Below are 27,228 nucleotides of genomic sequence, written 5' to 3'. Positions count from 1 at the left end.
AATTAGAATCAGGCAATAATATTTAACAGTTACTGACCCCTGGAACAAAATACTAGGGGACAAGATGGATTTCTGATCGTGTGATGTTCTCAAATCCAGTGTCTGAATTTTTTTCTACGAGACCTATTCACAAAAACACAAGTTATCAGGCTTTGTACAAAGCTGCTGGGGTGAAGTCCAAAAGTTTATACATCATAAAAAGGTCAAACCAGAAGAAATAGTGGTCCCTTCTGATGATTATAACTCCATGAATTTGTTATTAAGATTCTGCTTTCAGTGCTTAATATCTTTCTTAGCAACTGCAGCCTTCCCTGCTACAGGACAGGCTGCATCTGGACAGGGCAGACGAGCAGCAGTATTGAGCCCCCTTTGCTCTTGCTATGACACTGGAATACCTGTCAAGTCTTCAGTCCAGACCTGAGACTTCTTTTTCCTGCTTCATATGCCACCACGCGCATATATCTCATACATGTGCAGTGCAGCATCCTGGCCTCTCTGCTACTGTTCATTTGGAATCCCCTACCACCCCCTTCCAGCGTCTGAAGCCACAGGAAGGAAGAGAGGCTGTGGAGCTGTGCTACATGGAAAGGCACTATTATCATACTCAAACAGCTGTGCAATAGAAGCAGAATCTCCAAGTGTGGGCTCATGCAACACCCACCTTCTCCATCTGGAAGACCTGTCTCTACCCAAGGACAAACCCACTACATGGTGCAGTCTGCAGACATGCATGTATTATTTATGATGTTTAGAGTACCAGGCAAGGGCACATATTGTCATTTAAACAAAAAGGAATGTCAGTACTCTGCCAGTGAGGAAGGAATATAGTACTTTTAATGCAAAGGAATTACAGTCAGTCCTGGTATATTGGGTACTCTGAAACACATTTTGTGGTAGAAAGTAAAAAAGGAGAGAAAAGGTAGCTCAAGAGTTTAGCACACCTGAAAAAATTAACCTGGATTGTAAAGAAAGTAAGGAAATCTACCAAAGAGCCGTGAGCCGGATGGAGCCAGGATCTGTCTACAGATTTTGAGATGGGAAAGAATGAATATTTGATTCCTCTAATTTGATTTAGAGGACACCAGACCAGGGGACCTGGGAGTAGATAACAGAGGCATAAGGATGGCAGCAAACATGGATAGAGAGCTCACAGACCAAACTGGCATCAACTGCAGCTGTGGGAAGCGCATCTTCCCTGGATACAGAAACCAGCAAAGGGACAGAATGCAGAAATATGTCAGATCAGATTTCAATAAATAGTTTACATATGATGATGGACAGCATATACGTATTACAGGCATCAGCTAGTGGAATTCAGTGCTGCAGGGAGCTCTGTCTGAGAAAACATTATGAAATGGGATGAAAGAGTGCCATAATTATTCACAAAGAACTTAGCTCATTACTTCAAGGTTTGGATAACGATTATCAGGCCTCACGCTGCAGCGTATGAAGTGGAGGAGAGGCAGGTCAGGCTGGTAGGATTATTTCCTTTCTGTATCTTAGTGTAATTGAATCAGTTGCATTACAGGCTGGTTTTGCTTTCTTCTGAGCCATGAGGAACCAGCCTCTGTATGAGGCAGGATACATGATTATATGGACCAGTGGTCTGATCCAGCATAGCAAATTTTACGATCCTAAAAGGAACACACTCCATCTTTGCAGAAAATCCTGTGTGTGAAATACTTTGAAATTTAGATGCTTCTAAAACCCATGCAGAGTGAAAGACAAACATGGCTTTTTTAGCCTCTGCTTTTGCCACCTCCCCATTCTTATTTTCCATGCCTGAGGAGTTCATGATTAGACTAGGAGCTTCATCAAAGGGCAATTTTCAGCTGCCAAATAGATTTGTACAATAAATTCACATGGGGCCAGATTAACAAGCAAGAGAGACATCAGAAATCAAAAAGCTAGCTGCTGTAATTCCACAGAAAACTTGAAAGGATGATGTGCATTGATATTTGGACATTTAAAGGGACACAACTGAAATAATGCAGTTCGTTTTCATTAGGAATGTTGCTTTTCTACCCCTTATCCTTCCCAAGAGCTTTTTCTTTACCAGACTGAAATCCCATGGACATTCAAGGTCATGCGATTCAGAATTGCTTAGTGGGCTTCAAATAAAAAATGACTTTTCATCCAGAAAAATCACATATATGTGTGTGTGACTGCAGTTGTCTGATTTGTCACACCACTATAATATTTAGAATAGAAAATTTAAAATAATCTTTAAACATCTAGCTTACTTCTGTAGTTTTCTGTTTGCTCTAATAATGTGTACTGTGAACGTAGCTAAGGTTCTAACAAAACCACATCTGAAGCCAAACCAGGTTCTCAGCTATACCCATAAACTGAATAAATACAATTCAGAGATTAGCCTGACAACAATAATTTGCTAGTAATTTTCAGCCTTCTGGCACTACAAGAGACTGTTTGACTTCTGAGCATGGCAGCATTGATTTTAATACTAGTAGAGTTTGTTCCTCCTTACAGCACATGGAAAGACCCAATCCCTCAGTCACAAGGCGACAACATTTGTTGGTTTTATGTCTCTGCATGAATACACTGGTTTTGTTCATCTTCAAGTGGGGCCACAAAACAGTATCTTGTCAGCAGAGTGAAAATACAGAGGTCAGCCATTAATTCATATCTTGTACCCCTTGCAAAATGCAATCTCTTCTCCATGCAACAACGAGTGCAATTGCAAAAGGATTTTTTGCTTCAGGCATCTAGGTTGCCCAGACCTGTCATGTCCAAACCTGGGATTCTTCCATCTAATCCTACTCTATGTAGTCTTGTTGCTCATTCCCTTTGTAGAGAAACAGTTTGATAAGCCCTGTCTGTTAACCATCACTTCCTTTCTCCAGTACAGCATTGGAATATGGGAAGACTGGATTGCAACGAAGTATCTAGGGAAGTGCAAAAGCAGCTGAGGGAGTCAGACCCCATAAACAAAGCAGAAACATCAGCTGATTACAATGGACTGAGGAAAAAAGACATCTAGAGGAACATCAGCAGTCAAGACAGCAAAGAGTCAAGATAATTCCCATTTTCCACTCCTCAGATCCAAGTAGTTTGCTTTGTCCCTTGGTTTAACAAAAAGGGACCTACCAATTAGGAAACACAAGCATTATTAGCAAGTGAAAGGAATGCAGGAGATTGTGGCGACTTGTTGGAACAAGCACTCCAAGGTTGAGTCCCAAACAGAAGGGGCAAACAGCAGAGCTAAGAGAGCTGTTTCAATTATATGATGGTGGAAAAGGATGGGCCAAGGAGGAGGTACATGATTGCTCTGCTTTGCTATTCTGCATGCCAGCCATGTCCACTGAACCTCAGAACTAGATACCTCTCAGATTTGCAGTCAGATCTATTATGATCTCACTCCTGTCATCATTTTTTATTGTGCTGTAATTTAACCATATAGCATGGGACCTATTCTCCAGTTACACAGCCAGTCAGCACCCAATAATTATCAACAGCAGAGACAAAGGAGCTGATTTAAGTTACTCATTCTGCCAAAGGGCTATAGATTGGGCCAGACTGTCTGCTTAGGGGCTGGAGAAGCAGACACCTCCTCAGTGTCAATTTTGAAAATGGTTCCAAAAGGCAGAGAAACTAGCAAATTTTTCACTTCTTTGTGGTTCAGGACCATGTTTTTCTCTTTTTGTAACATGTTTTTACCAACAAAATCTGGGTTAGGATATAGCACCCATATTTTCTGCCAAGCCATGATTCGCATCCTATTTCTTAGCCTGAATGGCTCAGTAGGAGAAACAGGGAAATGTGATTTGCGTGACCCTGAGGTCCTAAAGCGGGACCTAAGAGCCTGTGTTCTTCTACCTACAGCCTTTTGTATATTCCATTTTATGCTAATCTTATCTTTAGCTCTCCTGCCTCTGCAAATATATATCATGGAGTGTCTTTACACTGAAGGAGAAGGAAACGAGGGAGATGTCCGTGCACACAAAATAGCATGAGGACAACACTCGAGCCCTAAGTTAGGGCTAGGTTATCTAAGCTAAGTTGTCTCTAGCTGCTAGGAGTGCTCCATGACAGACTGCAGCATTACCTTGAGGTGCCTGTGGAGAGTTCTGATTCAGGACGAACTCATTTGACTCAATACAGCCTAACAGGACCAGAAAACAGGTTACGTGGCTACAAACCAAAAGACATGTAATTTCAGCCTAATCGCTACGTTGCTCTGGCAATCAAATATCATAAATCATTCATTTTGGCACTGTTAATAGGGCTGCCCATTTCCATACTGTAACAATTCATCACTCCTGTGTGAAAATGCTGTGTCAAAACTTTCAGACTAAAATATCTGGAAATGCCAGAGACCAGTACTAACCTACACTATACTAACCTTGGCACACAAGTGCTAATCTTGGTTGGAAAGTTCAGAAGAGGATCACACAGCAAGCTTAAAAGACAAGTGCTATGGGAATAGGCTGTGATACGACTTGCCCGTGGCTCATTCCCACTAAAGATACCTCAAACTGAGTTTGAGGTGTGTTTAACTCACCACTGTGACTGCCCTTCCATACAGACTTTCCCGTTTTCTTTAACCAAAGCTCCGCAGTTAGAATAACTTACTAACCAGTACATTAACTGAGGAGAAAATCTGTTACTGATAAAAGCTAGGAGAGGCAGCAGAGCTGGCAGAGGCACTCTTGTTTCCTTCCAGACATGGTCTAAGAGGGAGGAAACACATTCAATAAACTATTCCCCAGTGCGATGCTAAAGCATCTTTTCTTCCAAGACTGTCAAGGTCTCTGGAATATCTCTCCAAAGCTAATTATCCAAATCTACCTTGATACAACACCACTGAACTTAGCGAGTCAGGGATAAAGCTGGCTCAACATCTGAGGAGAAATAACCAAAATAAACCTCAAAAATTTAAATTAGTATCTTCTTCCACAATCTAGCTAGCATCAATGATTATCATTTTTCATACAGAAAAAAAAATCATCTTTGGGTACACTAATAATAGGAAAGACTAAAACACTGTTGCCCGGTGTCCTCTGACAATTGGGGTTTAGTGATTCCTGAGTGCTCTGCGGACAAAAAAAAGCTGTGTCCATTCTTCACCATTAAGTGTCATTCACCTCTGTTTCTAGTAACCATGTGAGTTCAAACACAACAAAACATCCCTCAGTCCCCTGACACTTGAAACTTTCAACCCAGGAACAGGAAAGCAGATGGCCTGAGTGACAGCCGAAACCCACTGCAGCAGGTGCTGGGGAGGACTTCTTCCAAAATCTGCTTCAAGGCAGCATTCACGGGACATCTCAACAGATGGACTAGTGCACAGCATTTGGCAGGCAACCACCCCTATACTTACTTCTGGAAAGAGGTAAGGTATTATTCAGTCACCCTGACAAAACAATTGTTTGTTTTTACAGCAGCAAACTCAGTCTATTGGATCAAGTGTCCGTTGCTTTTCCAGAGTCATTCACAAAACATCTACATTTGACAAACATTGGAAGAGGGGCTAAGTGTTCTCAGCAAAAGGCTTCAAGCAGTCACACTAGTGCCAGAAAATGGGTTTTGCCCTATACAGGCTATTAAAAGAAACCAACCAGTTCCCCTGCCCCCCAAAACCCCCAAACAAATAAGAAATAAGCCTTCCTCAGGAATTATGACAAGAATAACAACCCTTCTCAACTACTGATCTTTTCCAAAACATCAAGGTTAAACTGACCATGGAGTGGATCAGGAAATAGGAAAACAGCATGGAGGCCTGAATTACCTCCTTGCAAAGTTTTACAGACTTTTAAATGTACGTAAATGGCCCTCCCATCTGACAATATTGAGCACCTTCAGCAAAAATACAGTAAACTGCAATTATACCCATGACTTTTGGGAACAGAGATGATACTTGCATCTCATGTTGTTTTGGTCCCACTTGCCTTAATACAACTGTCTTATTACTAATCAAGAAAGATAAGACTAGCCAGGATAGTCCTATTGACAAATTCTAGTTTTTCTGGAGATACAAGGGCCAAAGAATCCCTACAGAGTTCTCCCAGTTTTCTAATTTGCTTTTCCAAACAATCTGAGTCATTGCACACCTTCGGTGCACATCTTCAAACTCCTATTATTTCATGTGGCACGAACCAAACAAATCTGAGCACATTTAAACATGTGATTTCTTAGTTAGCTTTCTGTCAAATAATTAAAACAAACAAACAAAACACTAACAAACACCTAATGAAGGAAAATCCAGCAGCGGCTCATATAAGAATCTACAAGGAAGACAAACACCCACCATCTCATTTGTTTGCTCAGAAACCCGTTTTTTCCTATTCCCCCCACGCCTTTCCCCCACTTCCTAAATGTCATTAATCCTTAAATAACTATGAAGCAAGGCGCACAAGCCTAAACGTACAATTACAATATCTTATGAAATGAATCACCAATCAATTAGTGCAAGGGGTTGGTGGAAAAAACAGGAAAATAAAGCAAATATGATGGAAATTTCTGCCTTGCATAACAACTTAAAAAAACAGAACAAACGCCTAATCTGAACTTTCAGCTCTTAGATTACTATTAGATAACTTTTTTTTTTTCCTCTACTTTTCTTGCTGTTACAGCTGCTTCCAATTTGAGCCACTTTGGACCAGAACTGGAAACAGAAGTATCAGAAAGAAAACCATTCTTTCTTATTCTCAGCATCTGCTTTTGAATGAGATCCCCAGAGCACTGAGAGTCAGCTAAACACACACATTTTAAAGAAGATTTTTTTTTTTTTGAAAGAAACTTTTGAATGCTTTTGAGACTTACCCATACTTAGGAAAAACGTGAGCTCTGAGGAACAAAAAAAAAAATCAGAAATGAGGAAAAGTCTGTTAGACTTGCAAAGACACTGTAAACATTTTCTGGAAGCATATACCAGAAAGCATAGAGTATATCCTATTTCTTTACTTTTTCTTTCTGCAAGCACTTACCAAACATGCTTTATGGCAAGAATATTGCTGAAATATTTTTTGTTGGTGGCTAAATACTGGCGAGAGGCCAAATTAAAATTATTTTTAAGTTTGTGCACCAGACTTCCAATTATAAGAACAATATACATCTTACTGGAGAACAGAAGCATGCCATGTGACCTGCAAACTCCATCAAAACAACTCAATTTCTGACTATTAACTGTAATAAACTGCTTATGAGTAAAGCATACATAAAAATCCTGCACAGTAATTTGGTAAGTAACCTTCAATAGTAAGAAAGATGAAGAAAATATTTCATTGCCTACAGATAACTATAAAGAAATAGTGCTGTAATTTAATGTTACCAGTGTATGATTTGTCCAAGCTGGCTGATTAGAGACAAGTCAAACCAGGACTAGAAAGAGGAAAGGGTTTTCATCTTGGCATATTGATTTAGTTCAGCTGTAATTCTATGGTAAATCACTGGTACTTGGCTGATTTTAAGTATTCCAGTCCATGTTAACCAGGTTAAAGGGGATGGGTACCATCAGATCTTCCAGTCAGGCTAACTCTCACCACTTTTGTTCAACAAAGACATTTTGAATTACTGTCAAGAAAGTCTTCAGAACTGTATAGCTATGCTGCTTGATGCTGATCTCTCCTCTTTCCAGTGTCTCTGCGAAGGGGTGGCTTTTCCCTCTAATCAAGTCTAATGAGAAAATTTGGGGTATTCAGTTCCTCTGACTTAGAAGCATTAAACTGGAAAGAAAAAAAAAATATTTTTTCTCAGTTCTCCCAAACACTTTCCTCAAAAAGGGATCCATATCACTTCTAAAATCTTTTTCAAAGGGCACTGTCAAGGTATCTGCAATAATTTTAAAACTCATTTGTTACTCCTTGTTGTTTATAAACCCTTCTAAGTAAGAAGTTAAAAATCTATTTCTGTTAGTACTACATCTACTCCATCAGGCACAACACTCCAAGGAAAATGCTTTTCCAACATTGCACGTACTCACAGAGCATGAAGCTGAATTTTTTAGATTCTCAATATTACCACTACATATTGTTTGGAACTCAGCTGTATACCATGCCACAAAAGGTATTAACTTGTAGGATGATAAATGCAGTAATGAATGGAACAGCACAGTGCGATACGCTATAGAAGGGTCTTAATTAGTAGGCTAGGTAACAAGGAATTAAGAAGAATGGTGAAACAGTGTAATAGGATTGAACATGGTAACAGCGAAGAGATACGCAAGTTTAAAAATGAATCACACAAGAAACAGGAAAATATCAATATGTGTCACTGGAGATTTGATTCTTTTGGCGTCATGACTGTACCTGACTGAACCTGTACTCAGCAGAACATCTTACAGTACAGCCTTGCTTCCAGTTCATAAACAAAATACGAGAGGGGCTCTACATCCCACAAAAGTGACACAGCAATAAAAATCACATGGTGAGCTGGAGGGGTAAAAGCTCCAACAAAGGAACAACACAGGCTGCCTTCACATAAGCAAAGAAATGGTAAGCAGTTGTCGTGGGTTGGGTTTTTTTGTTGTTGTTTGTGGGGGTTTTGGGGGGGTTGGGTGTTTTTTGTTTTTTTTGGTTTTTTTTTCTGATTTGACTGTAGGGTTGTAAACTGGTGGAAGCAGGAGAGAGAATTCCCTGCAGAAATTGGCTGCTTTGTTTTTAGCAACTTTCAAATGGAGACATTGTTCCTCTAAGACTGAATTGGGCAACTCAGACAAAATGAAAAAGAGTTTGGATATTTCTTCCCTTTTTTTTTTTCTTCTTCCTTAGGTTGAGCAAAACCTTAGATAACATCAATAGTTTCTTTAGTTTTATGTTTCACTTCCTTAAGGGTAGTTGGCTTATTGCGTTTCCATTGATCACACAGATGGGGAGATTCGACAGAGACAAACCATCTCTTTTCTCCTTTCATTTCCACATTCCTCTCCATTTGAAACCAAATGACTTTTAAAAGAGGCTGGGGTCACTATTCTTTCTCATTTACATATCAATAGTACCAAACTCCTGCCTTATCTTTCAGTCACTAAACTATTTTTAAAAGGCTACATTTCAATTCAAGAAAGGACAGACACATTCCTTGGAAAAACACATCATCTTTTTTGGACTGTCTATCAGAAAAAAACAGGTTCTGGTTTACCTTAGCCTTTCCTTGACACGCGGTAAGAGGTGGCACACTTACCAGCCTTGTGTAATTAATATTTTAACGTCTTGATGCCTCTATAAGGCTTTCTTGTCTTCCCAAATCCTTTGCACAATCCCTATCAGATGTCTCTGTGATTCCAAGCACTGTACCTGTGCTTGTAGCCAGCAAAGCAGCTACTTGAATGAATTACTTTCATCACTTACAAGCAGGAAGAAAACTAAGGACCAGGATCCAGGTCTGCTGCACTCTACTAGAAGTTTGACCACTAATTCACTGAATGATGCTGGACTTGGGAGAATCTGCTGCATATAATGAGATGTTTTAAGTCCTAACTGCTGTTTGTACTGTACTTCAAGGTATAAAAATATCAAAAACATAAGGACGTGCTTGTCCAGGGGAGATTCTGGAAATATCCCTACAGGGAGATGAGTCTTATATGATCAAGAAACTGATTCTATTAACAGTTAAACACAAATATACTAATCCAAATATCAGAAAGCTATAAACATGGGGTGCTGACATCTCCTGCCTGAGCATTAGTCTCAGCCTATTGTTTACACACATCAACTTGAAGGTCCAAGAGTGAAGAACTCAGATTGAAGTCTCTAGAAAAATTCTTATGTGATTAATTTTCAGTTTACAGGAATAATTTCAGGGATTCCAGATACTCATGAAATAGTTTTGGCCTGATAGTTGGAAGCTGAGTATTAAATGGTATTATGCAATGAAATCTTCATGTTAGCCTGTCAAGTCCATACCCTAAATAATCCACTTGTAAGAACAAGCAAACAAACAAGCAAGAACCAACTCTAAAGGTGACTAAAAAGAAGAGGAAATAGCTTATTGATATCATTATTTGAAATAGATAGTTTATGTATTTATATGCAGCTCCTGTATAAATGTCAACATAAGGAATTATATTCCACTTTGGTACTAACAAGTTGGGTACTTTGTATACTTGGAAAAAATGAATGAAACTGCTTTAAAGCTGCCTGAATCAGGGAAAATGCAAAAAGTGTTTCTATTATTCTTATGATGAAGAAATGCCCCTTCAAGGGAATATTTATGTATCTTCCATCTTTGAGATGAATGAAAACCCTAAACAAAGAAGAAAAAAAAGGGATATGTGACCTCATAAAAATAACCCGATGATTCAACTGGGACTCAGCTTTTCAGGGTGTTCAGAATGGAAATTTCAGAACTGCTTTACAGCTTACAGACTTCCTTATGGGCCATAAGAACATTGGATTCTGTCACCAGTTACAAGTTCTCATATGTCAACGTGCTCTTGTCCTCAGTGGTTGCCTGTGGTCCTGGTCGATGATGAAAAAGAGGACAAGAGAGAACGTGGAAAATAATTTCATACATTTTAAAACATTTCTTTAAAAAAGAATCTTGAGCCATCTGCATTAGGTCTTTCTGCTTATTTTTGGTACCTCTACATATAATACAGAGCCCCTGTGGATGGCACAAAGTTTAAATGCCACATCTGAATGTAGCATTTAACATTACCCTCCTACTATTTCAAACATCTTATGGCACAAATTAAGCAAATTTGGCCTAAAGACCTCTCAGATGCTGAAGGAGAATAAATCATTATATACTGATACTATCTGTTGTGTCACTGTTTTTAGGTCTTACTGTGGTTATCTAGGAAATCAGTGAATTCCTCCTCTATGGAGATCGTTAGGAGTTTTGTCATCGACTTCACTCAAAGTAGATTTTCCCCCACTATCTAAAAAAGATTCAAAACCACTGTCTTGACCTGTGGTGCCTATTAAAAAACCATTAGCGCTTCTCAGGAGTAGGGAGTGTTAGATGTAATGCCCAGTGCAATTATATTCTCTTTCTTTAAACTGTCTGCTGTTTTTTTCTTTTGCCTTTCCTGTCTTGGAATTGATGTGTGTGTAGTACAGCATAGTCAAAAAAACACCTGAGTACTTCCTGGCTGCATTCTACAGAGAGGTAAACGGATTAGTATAGAGCTTCCAAAGATAATAATTTGAATGTCTTATTAATTAATTGTTATTTGTAATGATGGTTCTTTCCTTAAGGGTCTTTCAGGATCCTTAACTGCTTATTAATGCTGTATAGATAAGGATTGCTCCCTAGTGGGAGAATCGATGTGGAGTATGGAAGCCTTTCAATGAAAGCAACAGGTTTGGGAAAGGAACAAGAGAAAGAATTCACCATTTGAGTGAATAAAGAATTATGATCACCCAAATGCAATTACCAGAGTTCATCCTGTGTACTTAAAAAGTGCCAGGGGATCTCATAGACTGATGTCTCTGATGCATTCAGTATGAGTACAGCCCTGCTTACCCAGATTGGAACCTCATTTGATGTGGAATTCTGGTCTGTCTAGATCACAGTACAGGCATACCTTGAGCTCGTGGGCAGCTGCCAAAGCTAGCCTCGCATTAGCTACCTTTGGCTTCAGGCAACTTCAAATGCAGGATTCTCAGTTCAGGCTCTTTAATTTGGCCAGGTGGATGCTCAGGTAGCTAGCCTGTACCAAAGAGCTTGGTGCCACTAGCATTCAAATTACTTAACTTAGAACTAGGCTTAAAGATGTCCGTATGACCTGCCAACACATTTTTTACAACACAGTGAATGCCCTCACAGGGATAAGTGCCCTGTATCATCTCAAAAACACTCCTTCCTTCATCTCAATGCTTTTGGCTCCAGACTGGAGTTTCTTTTTATTTCACTGTTGAATGAAACCACAGAACAAGAACTCTCCTGGCATGGAAGGCAAAAAGAGTGAGGGATCACAGAAAGATTGCACTGAGGAGAAACTCAGAAGCATGTCTGCATGGGTCTGGAGAGAGAAGACAATGCTAAGCCCTGAGACCATGGCTATCGCCTCTGCTTTACCCTTCCAGAATGTGCATTAGGAGAAGGGTGACACAGGGGTCTTTGATTTACTCACTTTGTAGAGCCCATGGCTGCAGCCGCAATATGTGCTCTCCATGGTGTAGCTCCTCAACACACCCATTTCCTTCCATACCACCACTCGGGCCGTTGACTCCCGAGACTTCTCCACCAGGAAGCTGCAGCTGTTCATGACAAATGCAGGGGCCACTCTATCCAGTATTTTAGGAAGAGTCTATGAGAAAATATCAGCACTGATGAGAAAATGAATTGAACAGATGTGCATGTGTTTGTATCATACATACATATACAGAGACACTTGAGGTTTTTAACGTGTATATAATCAAATCTATCGGCAGACACTGTTACTGAGAGCTCCAACCAGTGTGCATTATGTCCATCCCACGTGAAATCCTCAGATACTACAGATACCAACATCTGTTTCACCCCAAAGACTAAAATGCAAAATATCCAGTACACTCGGTGTATCTCATTCAAAATAAAACATTTTCACAGCCAATAGTTTGGAACTGCTGAAGTCACTTCCAGAGTTTTGTTTTCAAACTGCTTTGACATTAACCTACGCCTTCCTGGTGTGCTGACCAGAGGGCTGCAGTCATAGTTCAGCACCTGATATTCCCACTGTCCCCTCTCCAGCTATACTATATCTCCTTCCATCATGCATCCACAATTTGACAAGAGATTCAGCTGTGGGAGGAGTTCTGTCTGAACCTAGCACAGAGCAGAGAAAGGGGATGTGTATTCTCATGGAATGTCACACATAATTATATAAAAATAGAGCTTAACATTTCACTAACTTGCATTGTGAAGCAAACCAAAATATTCTCATCTGAGTGCAAGCGATATATTTTATACACTTCATTTAAAGAACCACAATAAAAAGTAATCATGAAAACCCAGTAAAAACTACATCTTAGCTCTGAGTGATTTCCTTATTCAAGATATTTCCCACCAAAGTCCATAAACACCCCTAATACACTGCAGCATCAAATATTTCCGTCAGTGCAGAGGCAACACTTACTTAGCCATTACACAGTGCTTAATGTGTTACTTCTACACTCCATAGAAACATATAATAAATACACATTAATACTAGGTGTGCTTTATGTAGAAACCAGACCTTTAGGTGCACACACACGTATGTGCACGTGTCTAAATTTTAGTGCTGGTATGCTAACCACAACATATGCCAAAAGACCATTTGATCCATCCAAAGAAAAGCAAGGAAAACAAGGACATCCGTTATTTCTTTGACAATCGCTTACTTAAACATCTGACCTGAATGGAATCATATCAAAGGAATTCCCACTTATTGCTAATGGCATTTACCTTGAACTTCATTCAGTTTGGGTGGTGAAAGCCAATCAACTAATTTCACTTTCCAATAGCAATCAGTTTCACCTATTGATTCTGAGCAATTGTAGTTCTGTTTTGTTGAGCTTTACTTCACAGCACTGCATGGGGATATTTGGTTTCATTGAAAATGAAAGAATAATTTTTTTTCCTAAAACATGTTTGAAGTGAATGATAAATCTTTGGCCTAAACTTCTTTGCAATACCTCTTACAAACAACTTAAGCACTCACAAAATTTCGTTTTTCAGTATATGCTGGCCACAGCTGTCAATAGACTTTATCACCTCTCTAAGGTATAGATCTTTAGATCTATAAGGTCCGTTTTTCAGATGAAAAAACTGAGGTGGAGAAAACTGGAACAAAGTAAGGAATTCCATTTTAAATTCTGAGACCACCACAAGTCTTATCTTCAGTCAAGATCTCCGGTGTGTTACTAAAAGCTACAGCATACCCTTTCCTGCGGGCGCACTGGACAGAGGAATCTCTAAGACTGACTGCTTGTCTTAGGTGAAGCATCCAACGTTTCTGGATTGTCTTGATTGTGCTACTTGCTGCATGAGGATCACAAAAATGCCTTCATGCGGTGCTTCTGTGTTTTCCCAGACTTGGGTTGAACACGAATTAAAAAAATACAGCAAAGCCATATTACCCAGACATTTATAAGCCTCAGAACAACCATGAGATCCAGTTAAACTGTATGTGAAAGCTCAGCTAGTTTTCATTCTGCCCTTCTGCAAACAAACACACAGATGTTTTTGTAAATATATTCTACCAAATGCAATACTTGGATCCCTAATCCAGTTTAGCTTTTTAAAACAATTGAAATTATATGCATAATCAATCTTTTACATTTAATTAAATAAAATTGCTGGCAGGTTACAGTAACGTCTCTGTATGCAGGACTCATTTAGGACCATTAGCAAATCTGAATTTAATATTCTTTTCATTTTACCAGCATTCACTGGGCTTCACACTAATGGTTCTTTCTTCTCTACTTATTCTTCTTATTAATTAACTTTCAATGTTATATTTTCAAAGAGCAAAACCATACCCTTTTCAAGGATCTTTCATGGTAATGCAGCAGTGTGACTGTGGGCCATTTCTCGAACACAGCTGGATTTAGCATGCACAATAACAAAGGAAGCTACTCCCTTCACGCAGGACCCTGTCCATAAACCTCCTGCCCCTTTAGAAAAGAATGGAATTATATTTCTTTACTGATGTCCCTGCAGACACTGCTGTCAAAGGGCCCTGGAACGGCTCTCAAAAGGACAAATCTTCAATTTGGGCTTTGCGATGCCAATGCTGTGCAAGTCACCCAAAGCCACCAGATATTGGAAGCTAACGAAGATCTGTATATTGTCAAGGGTGAGAGATGAGTCTATGACCTATGAGGCAAAGGCTGTTCCAAAACCCAACATTTTCTTGAGGTATTTGGTTCTTGCTCCCAGGGAGAAAAATCAATCGCAGAGGCCAGATTAATCCCCAAATACCTACAGGAGGCAGGAGAGAAACCTGTGCAAACAGTGCAAGAAAGCAGGTGTGAGACAGGTGATCTGCTGCAGTTTGCTATTGCAGATGTGTTCTCCTATATACCCGAGCTGATCCAGACTAAGAAGGAAGAAAGTGACCCATCAGCAGGAACTGCAGCAGGCACCCATCTCCTGTTTTGTGCAAAAGAGGATTTGAACCACAAAATCTTTCTTGTAGGCCACTGCAGAGTATTCTTGGCCAGCGTTGAAGCTTTTCTTCATTGCAGATTCAAGACAGGCTCCAGACGCTGACAGCAGCATTTGAATTCTGTTTGCGTAACAGCAAACCATCCTCAGCCTTTTCAAGCCCTCTGAATTCAAACACAGCAAAAGATTTCCTGACTGTAAGCACTCTCCCTGCTTTCTTTGTGAAACAGGGTTTGCCACAGGGATCCCTCCTGACGAATGCTGGAGCACTTTCTTCCAGTAAAGTTTCAGTATGCTGTGTACAATGCCAAAAGATAAACACCGATGCTGCGGCATCCTTATGGGAAGATAATTATTATTTGCGCTGAAGTAGTGAAAATTATACAGAGACATAAACTGAAAGAGACTTTTCAACCTCTTTCAGGTTGGAGTAAACCAAGCTATACCTCTATAATCAGCTTAAGGCCACAATTAATGTTTTGTGAAATTAACATTTTTTAAGACTATAATTAGAGCTTACAAGATTCTTTTTTCTCCAATAAATTTGCCATTTAGGAGGGAAATAGCGTCAAAACAGGCACAAGAAAAGAGATAGACAGGAAATCTAGAGAAGAATTTGATGAGTGCAGACATTCACATGCAGTAGAAATAAACCAGATTTTAGTATTTATTCTTTATAATTTTAAAAAAAAAAAAATCCCTAGCTATGACACCAAGCGCTTGCTGTGAAGATAACTCCACTACATTAGATCTGTTTGACACCCACTGAATTCTCTGGTCTTTTCAGTGGCACCAGGAGCATTTTGTGATGAAGCGATTCAACTGAGTAGGACAGTGGCATGTTGTCATTTTCTCAGGTTTCATTACGTAATTCCTACTTATTTTCTTATTATGGTGGTGTGAGCAAAGTTCTGCATATATTTAGAAATTATAAACCACACAAAAATATGTCTGTCCTACTAGTCTGTTGCCAAAGATTATAACACAGCATCTTACTAAAATGAAATACATAGGGAGCCATCTACTAACAATATTCTTGCTAATATCCAGGATATGAAGATATTACACATTATTTGAAACTCTCTGGACCATTACTCCTCCAGAGTAAGGGAAGCTTGCACCTATCTCCAAAATTTGTGAGCTGGCATTGTCTTAACTATCTACAAAGGCGCACTTAGACACCAGTAACTGCAGAAAGGAACAAAGTGGACCTACCCTGTAGCCAACATCTTCTGTGATAACTGCTGTGTCAACCAGGCAGCCTGCTTGCCACAAAGTCTCCTTGATGCTGCAACCGTACAGAAAAACATTCTTTTTCTGGGAGTGTCCATGGTAGTCGCAGAATACCTACCAAGATGAAAAAAAAAAAAAAAAGAAAAATCTTGAACATTGAAAAAGTTTCCTGGATTTTCTTAATACGCACTATAAGATCGCAGGTGGGGTGTTAATGTTGTTGGGTTTTTTTTCCCCCCGTGTCACTTCAGAGTAGCCTAGACTCTGGGCCATGTCTATAACCTGTGTCAAACTTTGTTAGTCAACTGTATCTTGCTTTATTTATTCGATCTGACATGGTCTCAGGGACCCAGAGTCAAGACTAGTGCATTTCTGTCTGCAGCAGAAACAAACATGACACCTGTGCAGGAATCCATGGCAACTCAGGAACCTAAGGGTTCATGGTAACTTATGATACAACAACAGAGCAATTTGTCAGGTGCTTTCCACTTCTGAACTCCTAAACTTCAGCTTTATCCCCACGAGATTTGAAATCTGTGCTTTCCCAAGCAATTAATCATCAGTCTGTCATCTTTAAATTCAAAACCTGTGCTACATAACTTTCAGGAAAATACAATTGTGCAATGGTATTGCGCGATGCTGTCAGATCTTTACATGAATTCCTGGAAGCTGAGCACAGAACATGACCAATCTTCACGGCCAATAATCTTATTCCACACTAATCTATCTGTCTATCTAATTCATCTCTCTTATGTCAGCTGTCATATAAACTAGGCGCAAGGCACATTCCCAGTTTTAGCAGAAGTTTGAATAGCCTCTATAAGCAGATATCGACTCCTATAGAAATGAAAATCACGATTTAATGACCCAAGAGGTAAATATTGACCCAAGTCTTAAAGAATAATCAATCTCAGTGCCCTCTGAGATATGAAGTCAATATACACACTGCTGTTACATATATTCTCCATGTCTTTATCAGGAATATTCAGAAATCTGTCAATGAAAAGACAAGAACTTCTAAAGAGAAGGAATTGGTTCATTTTAAACCAGTATTCACCACTGAGTAGAAAGGACTTTCAAGATTTCATTGAACAGTTTTCCAGGGTTTATTTTGAAGACAAAAGAATGGGTGTAGGAAGGTGGGGAAGAATTACAGATTGATATAAAAAGAGATGGGGAGGAATATGGGGTAAAAAAAAAAAGAACCATAGAATTGTTTAGGCTGGAAAAGACCTTTGAGATCATCACGTCCAACCGTTAACCTAGCACTGCCAAGTCCACCACTAAACCACATTCCTAAGTGCCACATCTATGCATCTTTTAAATACCTCCAGGGACGGTGACTCCACCACCTCCCTGGGCAGCCTGTTCCTGTGCTTCACAACCCTTTCAGTGAAGAAATTTTTCCTAATACCCAATCTAAACCTCCCCTGGTGCAACTTGAGGGCATTTCATCTTGACCTATCACTTGTTACTCGGGAGAAGAGACCGACACCCCCCTCACTAGAACACTATTTGAAGTGTGGCCACTCCAGTGCCGAGTACAGGGGGATGACCACTTCCCTCATCCTGCTCGACACACTGTTTCTGATACAAGCCAGTTATTGGCCTCCTTGGCCACCTGACCACACTGCCGGCTCACATGCAGCCAGGGGTTGACCAGCCCCCCAAGGTCCTTTTCCACCAGGCAGCTTTCCAGCTGCTCTTCTCCTGGCCTGTAGTGTTGTGTGGGGTTGGTGTGACTCAGGTGCAGGACCCAGCAGTTTGCTTTGTTGAATCTCATACCGTTGGCCTCTGCCCATTGGTCCAGCCTGTCCAGATTGCTCCGTAGAGGCTTCTTTTCCTCAAGTAGATCAACACTCATATATAAATGTATATATATAAATACATATTCTTGTATAAATACATATACAAGAGGGGAAAAACAGATGGAGTAGATGAACTTCTTCCACCAACTGTTAGGGCAAGATTTACCCTAGTATGTTTTTTTCTCAGCTATGCAGTAATTAAGTTTAGCTGCAGCAAGTAAGGGAGTTTATCTTGGAATTGAGCATGTACATTCTTTTAGCTCCTCTGACAAACAGTAGGTTGATATACTGGAGAGGCTAAGGCACCCATGGATAAAGAACCATCTCACCACTACTAATTAGGTGGTCAATTATACATATCTCATAGCTTATACACTGCTCTTTCTTTTGGTTTCTGACCTATCAACTTTCTTTCCTGCATCACTACTCACCTCCAGCTTTCTTTGCAGGGCTCTGGATCTGCACATCACCACCCCTGCAGCATACACTTTCCACACCTGGAGCATGCAAACAGCAACCTACTCAGCAGCAACTGCTCTTGCTTTATTTATACCCATGCCACCCAGCAAAGGCGGAAAGGAGAGGACAAACAGGGCAGTCTGAGAACCGCTCGTTGGTGCAAACCTACAAGCAGCATCATTTCTAAAGGAAAAAAATCCATCATTGCACAGACCCCAGAGACTCAGCCCCCTCAGGCTGTTGCGTATTTTGCAGGGCTTCTGCAGCCCCTGCATTTGAAGTAACTGTCTGAACCACATGCAATTATCCTGTAATGTCTCCTCCAAAGAGCTGCATTTATTGGTTCTGCTAATGACAGACATTTTTCCAGCTAGTGTTTCATCTAAGCTATCAGCAATACACAGTCATAGCTTAGGTTAACCACAGGTACCATCTAGAATTTATTCCTATGAATATCAAAGAAGATTTTATATCTTTCGTCTTATTTCAAGGCAGAGAACCCAGCTCAACTGGGTATCAATTACCTGCCAATTTACAGAATTACCAACACACAAGAGACACAATATATTATCTGCCTAAAATATTATTTTATATATCAGAAACTACACAGGGATGATCACATAGTCAGATAGTGGGGCTGCCTGATCAGTAGCAGGTCTATAATTCTACACCTCAAGAAACCTGCAGATGAATCCTTAGTGACAGGTCTGGAATGAGACTTTATTGATATAAAGGATTATCAAAGCCAGGCTCTGTAATATGGCTGTTGTTTCAGGTCATGGCTGTCACCAGCTTCCACAGTAGAAGTGTCAATACTACTGAACTATTCTTCTATTTGCAAGTTGCACAGAGCTATATTTTAAACAAGTTTGCTGGATACTGCAGTCACTCCCAATGTTTATATGCAGTTATTCATTGTAATACATTCTTCTGCCTCCTTTTCACACTACAGGGTAGCTTATGTCTCACGATTCAGCCAAGGCTAAGCTGTATTTTGTAGTTTGAGCACCCAATACAGAATTATTCCTGGGATATGGCTGGGCAAACACTAAGCAAATCTGAGACCTACCAGTCCTTTTCTTCCAGCCTGTCTTTCTGTATGGCTGGGACACTAATACACACAAACCAGTTAAACTCCCAAGGCTTGCACTCACTGGGATATGACTCAAGATACACTTGCATATTTTTATCTATTTAAAATTATTTGCCAGCACTGACTAAAGGTAAGGACTGCTTTCTAAATCAAAATCCAACCCTCCTTATGAGTCACAGAACCAGGCACCTTTTAAAATAAAGGAAAAGCAAAATAGAAAATGAAAAGCAAGAAAATCTGTTGGAAAACAGAATATTTTGACTTTTTTTTTTTTTTTTAATGTGTGTGAAGTCTATTTTTTTCCTTAATAGCATTATGACAGGACTTTGAAACTCAGAGTTTGGAGGTAGACATGCCTAGGGTTTTTTTCCTCACAATGAGCTGCATTCCTTGCAGGCAGATGCTTGTTTCCAAGCTCAATATAACACCTTTGAATGGCACCAAACTGGACAGTGCCTCCTGGTCCCTAGGAAGTTCTTTACATCCCCTCTAAGGGCGTCCTGCTCTTCACTAAAGCTCAGACTCTTTATACAAGCTACAGGTTCCCTGTTGATTGCTGCAACTGCATTGCCAGCTATAACTTTAAACCGCAGCAGTTTAGAGTTTAGCACCACAACTACTCAAGGAGAGCACAACTTTCCTTTCCCCATCAGACCTGGCTGCTCCCAAACAAGGTGGTCTCCAACACTCCCGCTTTGCTGCTCTCAGTCAAAAGGAGATCCCTTGCCACAAAGTGCTAAAATGTCATAGCACATCCAGTCCCTCATCTTACTAGGGTTCCCAGAGCCAACAAGTAAAAAAAAAAAAAAACAACCCACCACTTAGCAGGCTGTTCTCTATAGAACCTACCAATTAAAATGGCTTTGGTTTGAAAGGCTGTTAACTTTAAAAGTTCTTTCTTTTTCTCCTTCAAGCAGCTTTGCTTTGAAGAAACTGCTTGCACATCCCCAGGATAAATGAAACTAAGTCACTTCACAGAAATCATTTGGCTATCAGTGAACTTGGCTCCCTGGGATCTTGGAGGTTGGAGGAAGGAGAAAAAAAAAAAAAGAATAAGGAGAAACCCAGCAACCAGCTATCTTCTGGAGGAGGCATTTTTGAGCATGTATAAACTAAAATCAATGTATTCTTCAAAGGCAAAGAAAAATCAGTTTACCAAGGCTGACATGCAGCCCATGAGTGAGGGAGATGATAGGATCAATAGCCTCTCTCCACTTAGCAATAATGAGAACTTGCTCTGAGTGTTCAACTCTATGTACCTGGATATGACAAGCATGGTTATGCATTAAAAAAGGCCAAATAGCAAATCACAGGGTAAAACAAGACTGATCCTACACTGCTCTGAACCAAAGGAAAAGGTTGGTGACTAAATTCACAGTGGAGTTGAATTTCCACAGTATTCCTCAGCCTGCAGAGTTGAATTTCAGGGCTGTTGCCTTAGCCAGAAACCATCTTCCCTCAAGAATTCACTTAAAGAAGCTCAGACATTTTCAGCTTGTCTGGGGCTTTTCTCATCAAACCCAGAGGGAATTTGATGTCTTTGGACATTTCCTGACTGACCGTAGCTATCATTAGCCAACCTGCCAGTCTGTGCATCTATGCCTGTTCATTAAAATTCGAACCTCCCTGTGGTTTTTCTTCTCAGGGGTCAGAACTATCTTTTTGTTCTGCTGGGCAACAAGATTGAGCAAATGGAATGGGCCCCAGCCCTTTCTCAGTTGCAGCTTTGAGAAGAGACTCATGTCTCATGAATTTCTGGTACCCCCAGACCTAGCCATTTTTTTTTCATTACCAAAACAACATGCAAGTTCAGACATTTTGAGGGCTGCTTCTTGTGTTTTTGTGATTGCATGGTTTGTTCCAACATGGGCTTTTGAACAGTCCATTCAGGCTAAATATTTGTGGAATTTCTCCTATTTATTGCCATGAAGATAGCAATAAGATATTCATAGTATTTAGCTTAGTTGGAGTACTTCAAGGATATTAATGGGCTTTAAGGAATTTATTTTCTCACTTATATTCCAGGTGTGCAGAGAGTCTGAAATTTGGAGTTGTTGGTTAGAACATTCAGTAAAGAATAAATATCCAAGACTTTCAAAACACTCAGTAAGATGAAAGTGAAACAGCACATGATGCTTTCCAAATCACTCTAGCTTTAAAACAAGACTGTTCATGCAACTGCAGTAAGCAATCCATATACAATAATTCACAAAAGATCACGGAAGAGGCTTACCAGAGGAGCCCGGCCAATGCTGCGCAGGTAATAGAGAAGACCTTTGGCATGGTAAATAGTTGGATGGAGCTGCGAACTGGGTGTCAACCACTGTCTGTTCAGATCATCTCCACTCAATGAACAACGGTGGCTGAAATCAGAAAGAAACACATCACAAACTAGCAAAAGCTGATTCCAAAAAGTTTCTGATTCTGGCAAGCCCTGGCATCAGGACAGGGAATGTATATTAGAACACGGACATAAAGGTTTTGAATATCTGGCTAGAACGAACCAATTTTCATTATTATATTTTATAGGTGCTTATAGTATATGACTTTTATAATTTCCTTTCCTTCCTAGGTTCACATAGTGCACAGTCCTGTCAGATCAGAAAATAAATGCAGTTTTTCCTTTACCTAAGTACACACAAATAAAAAGACTACTTATAAACAAATATTCTTCAGAAATATTCTAAATTCTGTGCTGTCTATGAAATTCACCCAGCTTACACAGAGCACAGGCTTCTCAAAATCTCCACAGCAAACAAGCACATCCAACTCCTACTCATTCTAATTGAAGACAGGCACTTGAAGCTCTTCGACCAGTCTGAAATATGAATGCACTTAAATGAGATGAGCTGGATATCTCATTTAAGCTTCTCCCCTCACAAGAAATGCCACTATCTAAAGCACATCAAGAAGATCTTGATGCATGCTACATCATTATGTAGAACAATTACCTAGCTTCACTGCAAAGGCTGAATAAAAAGCTAAATAAGGATCCCAGATCTGCACTGAGAAAATGTTTCTCTTACTTGGCTCGAAAATATTCCGTTACTGACTCAGTGATCAGTGGAAGGTTGTGTGGGATACTTGACCGTATGGAGCAGTATGTCACTGTACAATTTTGCAAAATCCAACTAATCTCCCTTGTTAGTGACTGTGTGTAGATCAGAGCCTCCTCACAGTTCTCAAAGGATTTGCTGTAATTTGCTTCACAATTTTCAAATTGTGGTGTGCTGATAAAATTCAGGAACCAGTCCTGGAGCATGAGGTACTGTGGTAGGCCCTCATCTTCTCCATACTCTCCAGTTCAGCACTAGAACACTTCTAGTGGCATTGTAATCTTGGACTGGCTTGTGCTTCAAAAATTTAAAAAAATATATTTTTTAAAAAATCTTAAGTATTGGATGAACTTCTAGCTATGGAGTTGCATCCAGCTTTGCTGATCCAGCCTCCTAGAACAAAATAAAGCACAAATGTATTTGTGAGGACACAGCCCTCTGTTGTATTAGCAGAGCCTTGCACTGGAGCTATGGTAACATCTTTGGCATTATCAATGCATTGCAAATGCTGCTTGAAGAAAGAGGTTGTAAATCAGGTAAGCCTTAAAAGAAAAGGGAATAAACAATGGAAACTGCTTAAGAATGGAAGACAAAGAAATAATAAGAGTCACTAAGAATATTTCATACATTTTTAATGTAGAAAAGCAAGGTCTCTAATGCCATCTTGGGGTTTCTGGCAACATCACAAGATCCATTTTCCAGGTTTACTGTAGTTTCACTGTTATCTGAATTCCCTTCTTTCTTCATAATCCATAGTTCCCATGTCACTCATTCAGCAAATCAAAAAACATTAGCAATAGCTAACACATGGGAGCTCAGCAAATGCGGCTGTGATGCTTCTGCCAAAAATTCTACATGAAAACATGACAACTTCTGTTACATTTGTCAAAGGCTCTTCAAATAAAGTTACCTTTAGGCTCACCTCTTCTGATCTTCAGGACAACAGCTACTCAAATGAGATTAGCAGCTGTATTTCTGCCAAGAACTTGTGTGCTTACACAGTTTCCTTTCAATAGGTATAACTTCACATAAAGAATCATTGGCTTGCATTCAGAAACTCATCTTTCCCCAATGTAGCCAGTAAAAAAATAAGATCCAAACACTTCCTTGACATAAGCATGTGATGTCTTCCTGCACCACAGTTATATCAGGGAGCACAATTAACTGAAAATAACAACAGAATTTTAATTCTGAGGGAAAGGATCATAGCTGGAATTTTATTCTCATACTTCAATTTAACATCAAGAAGGAAGAAAAGGAAAAGTCTTATTATTTCAGACCTACAGAAATACCTTCTTAACATTGTAATTGCTTACAAAAACCCCTTCCACTCTTTCCACTTCTCCTGTGGGGATTAACGCTAGCTTGTGCCTACCCAAACCATCTGCACGTGTGCCTTTGCTAAAATACCTTGATACATGCTGGAAGAGTCCAACATACAAAGCCAAACATACAGGGGAGTAAAAACAAAACCATTCAGTTAATACAGATATTAATGCCAAACAAACTCCAAGCTCAATTTTTATTTCACTATTTCTTAGACTAAAAATCTCCATTAAAAAATTCCTTATTCCTTCAGAACATATAAAGAAATACCATAGACCTGTTAGAAGACCATGTAAGAAAAACTCCTAATCAAGTCTATTAACACACATTAAACCCAAGTAGATGGTGGGACAAGGCACTAGTGTTTCCTACTGCTGAAGCTGGTTCCACTGTGGCCCGTGGACTGCAACGCATTACTCGCACATGAACAGAGCTTCCACGCAGCATGCTGACATCTCTGCAGTCCACAGCACCCTCACTCTTCAGACAGGTTTCACCCTGTCCATAATACAATTTACCAACTCTCTTGCTCTGATACAAATTGTGACTCTTCTTGGATGTGACTCTATGACAAGACAATCCCCTCCTCTGCAGTTCACAGATGCTGGTGGTTGCTTAGTATTAGTTTAGTAAGTGTAATCCAAATCTAAATCAATAACTTGAGAGCTCTTATTTACTGCAGGGAAGGAAGGTAACATCCCTGCATGTAGGCAAGAGCTGCAAGACAATGTTCAGCTTTGCCCCTTCAATGATTAACATCTCTGCTCATTTAAATAACCTTTAAATATTAGCCCAAAGCCTGACAGTTTGTATCCGCAGCTCTTAAGGAGATGCAGAACATTAATTAAATTATGAGATGCAGATTTTTCCCATTCTGCTCCATCCTCCCATACTGTTAGTCTGTTTACTTAAGTAGATACCAGCTCCCTGGCAGCCTTGTTTGCCCTTATCCCTTCCTTTCTTCTCTCTCTTTCCTAACAGTGATGACATCCTCAGATAATGGTTTTGTCCGTTATGCTCTGCAACCAAGGGTGAAGGTAAAATATTAAGCTGATTCCAACTGCTGATAACAAATAAAGGGGCTGGGAAGCTGAGACTAGCTTTGAATGTCTGGCAGGATTTAATGAAATTCACTGCTCAAATCAAAGGCATTTCTTACAACACAGTTCCAAGCTATTATATTTACTTTAAATGTTTTATGCGCCTTTTCGCCTTTGCAGCATTAGCAAGACTAGCTGTCACCTTGGATGGGACTAGTAACAGCTGAAAGGAAATTACAAAAACATTTTCCAAAAAGAATTCCAATAAGTGAAGAAAACCCCAACTCTGTGTTTCTGTATAGCCTACCTGTAATTCTATTTGTTACGTATCTTCCACCCAGATACATTCAAAACAATTAAACTGAGTTTCTCCTGTTCACAAGCCTGATGCTTCTGTTATAGCCCTGCCTCCTCTTCTACCTTCACATAGCCAGGACATTCTTTGATGTGTATCAGCCTATGGGATAGCTATTAGCGACCTCTGGGGCAGTGCGTGGCTACGAAGCAGAGTAGAGCACAAGGAGAAGAAACAGATGCATTTGACCTTCTCCAAGCAGACCCCCACGGTATTTCTGTATCTGTAGAGTGACTCAAGAGAAGCTATGGAGCTGGTGGAAGAGGAGGTCCTCTGATCCTTGCTAACTAGACTCTTCTAAATAGACATGGCCAGAAAACAGATTGCCACAATGATACAGAGCAAAGCATTCAGTTAATGCAAAGTTCAGCATATACTGTTGCCCAAGAAAATAAACACTTGGGTAGTCTGTCCTTCAGATGTACTCCACCAGTGCCACCTAGTTCAGTAAGATGAAAAAAATCAAAGCACTCAAGCCATTCAGTCCCTGGAGAAAAGGTAACTCGTGACTGTTTCCAAGCAGAGTGAATTCCTCCTTAGGTGATTCTGTTGGTGAGTGCTAGCTTTAAATATCATCATCATATGGCACCAAGAATATTCCTATTTCTATGCAATCCTCAGCTCTAAAGATTGATAAATGCAGGTAATCATGTAGGAGAGCTACTCTGTGAAAACAGGATCCCTACCATCTGAAGCTGATACACCACAGACAGAAAGATCAGGTTGAGATTCCTCTTCTAAGACCATAGGAAGTAACTGAACTTCTGATTGGAACATTAGACTCTTGCTTTCAAGGCAGGGACACCTCACAGGGCATTAACGAGAAAGAGACTAGGTAGCTAAAGAATGGACTTGTTCAGTTTAAGACAGAATTGTATTTTACAGCTGTTTGCACTTTTAAGACTTTGCTTTTAATCTTGTACCTCAAAGCCTGACATTAAGTTTTACTAAAGATGTGTTTTCTTTGCCATTGTACTCTTAAGCCTGCTTGGCTTTGAGGACAAGGTGACCTCAAATACTGCACAAGCCACATATACAGAAGAGATGATACCTGGTCCTAACTTAAGCCATAATAAGGTCAAGGGCACCTTTTAGTTGATTGCAATAAGCCTAGATCAGTGCCCTACACAGATACAAAAATGGGAGGGGTGGGGAGAGAGAGAGAGAGAAAGAGATAGATACATAGCAAAAACAAAACAAAAGGGAACAGGAGGTGCAGAGTAAAGAGATTGGGGATAAATATAATACACAAGATATTAGACAAGGAAGAAAACAAAAAATGGAGAGAAAAGTTACATTTTAAAGAAAAGATGTTGCTGTGCTTGGAAGATAAAATGATTCAAAGTCTCCTGTCCATTACAGATAAATGGAAAGACGGGGCCTATCATATTGAATGAATGATGTCAAGACCGATAATAACAGCACCTGGGTTACAGGGAACTATAAAATCTAAAGGGATGCATTGCGTTTGATATGTAGAGAGCAGCATCACCATTCGTTGTGCATCTTAAAAGCAGACAGTAGTACTAGCGCAGGATAAGAATATCTATGTAAAAGGAACTAGGCACAAGTAAATATCAGGATGCCACTGAGCAGCACGGGGCAGCCTCAACCAGCCACAACATGCTGGACTTTATAAATAACCACTGCCTAGGATGGAAGCAGAAATATTTTCATTAATGTGTTTTGGTCTTGCCATTAAGAAAGCCCAGAGCAATCTGGAGAATAAAAAAGGCTGCGTGTGGGGGGTGTGGGCAGGCAGGATCCTCCATTTGTCCTAATTTTAAATTTTCCAGAGATCAAGATCAGTGATGTGAGAAAGCATCAT

General features: G+C 39.9%; 1 protein-coding gene across 1 annotated transcript in view; it reads right to left on the bottom strand.

Annotated features, from left to right (window-relative positions):
- AGBL1 (AGBL carboxypeptidase 1) overlaps positions 1 to 27,228 on the bottom strand; it is a 332,817-nt gene that overhangs the window by 115,429 nt on the left and 190,160 nt on the right. Inside the window, exons 19-21 of the mRNA XM_055715877.1 lie at positions 21,857 to 21,986; positions 16,246 to 16,377; positions 12,035 to 12,211 (exon numbers count right to left, since the gene is read on the bottom strand). Of these exons, the coding sequence (XP_055571852.1) occupies positions 12,035 to 12,211; positions 16,246 to 16,377; positions 21,857 to 21,986 (439 nt within the window). The remainder of the gene's footprint in view (positions 1 to 12,034; positions 12,212 to 16,245; positions 16,378 to 21,856; positions 21,987 to 27,228) is intronic.

This window comes from Falco cherrug, chromosome 7, assembly GCF_023634085.1.
Source record: "Falco cherrug isolate bFalChe1 chromosome 7, bFalChe1.pri, whole genome shotgun sequence".
NCBI lineage: Eukaryota > Metazoa > Chordata > Aves > Falconiformes > Falconidae > Falco > Falco cherrug.
The sequence above is the reverse complement of the archived record's forward strand: the minus strand, read 5'-3'. Positions and strand labels throughout refer to the sequence as shown.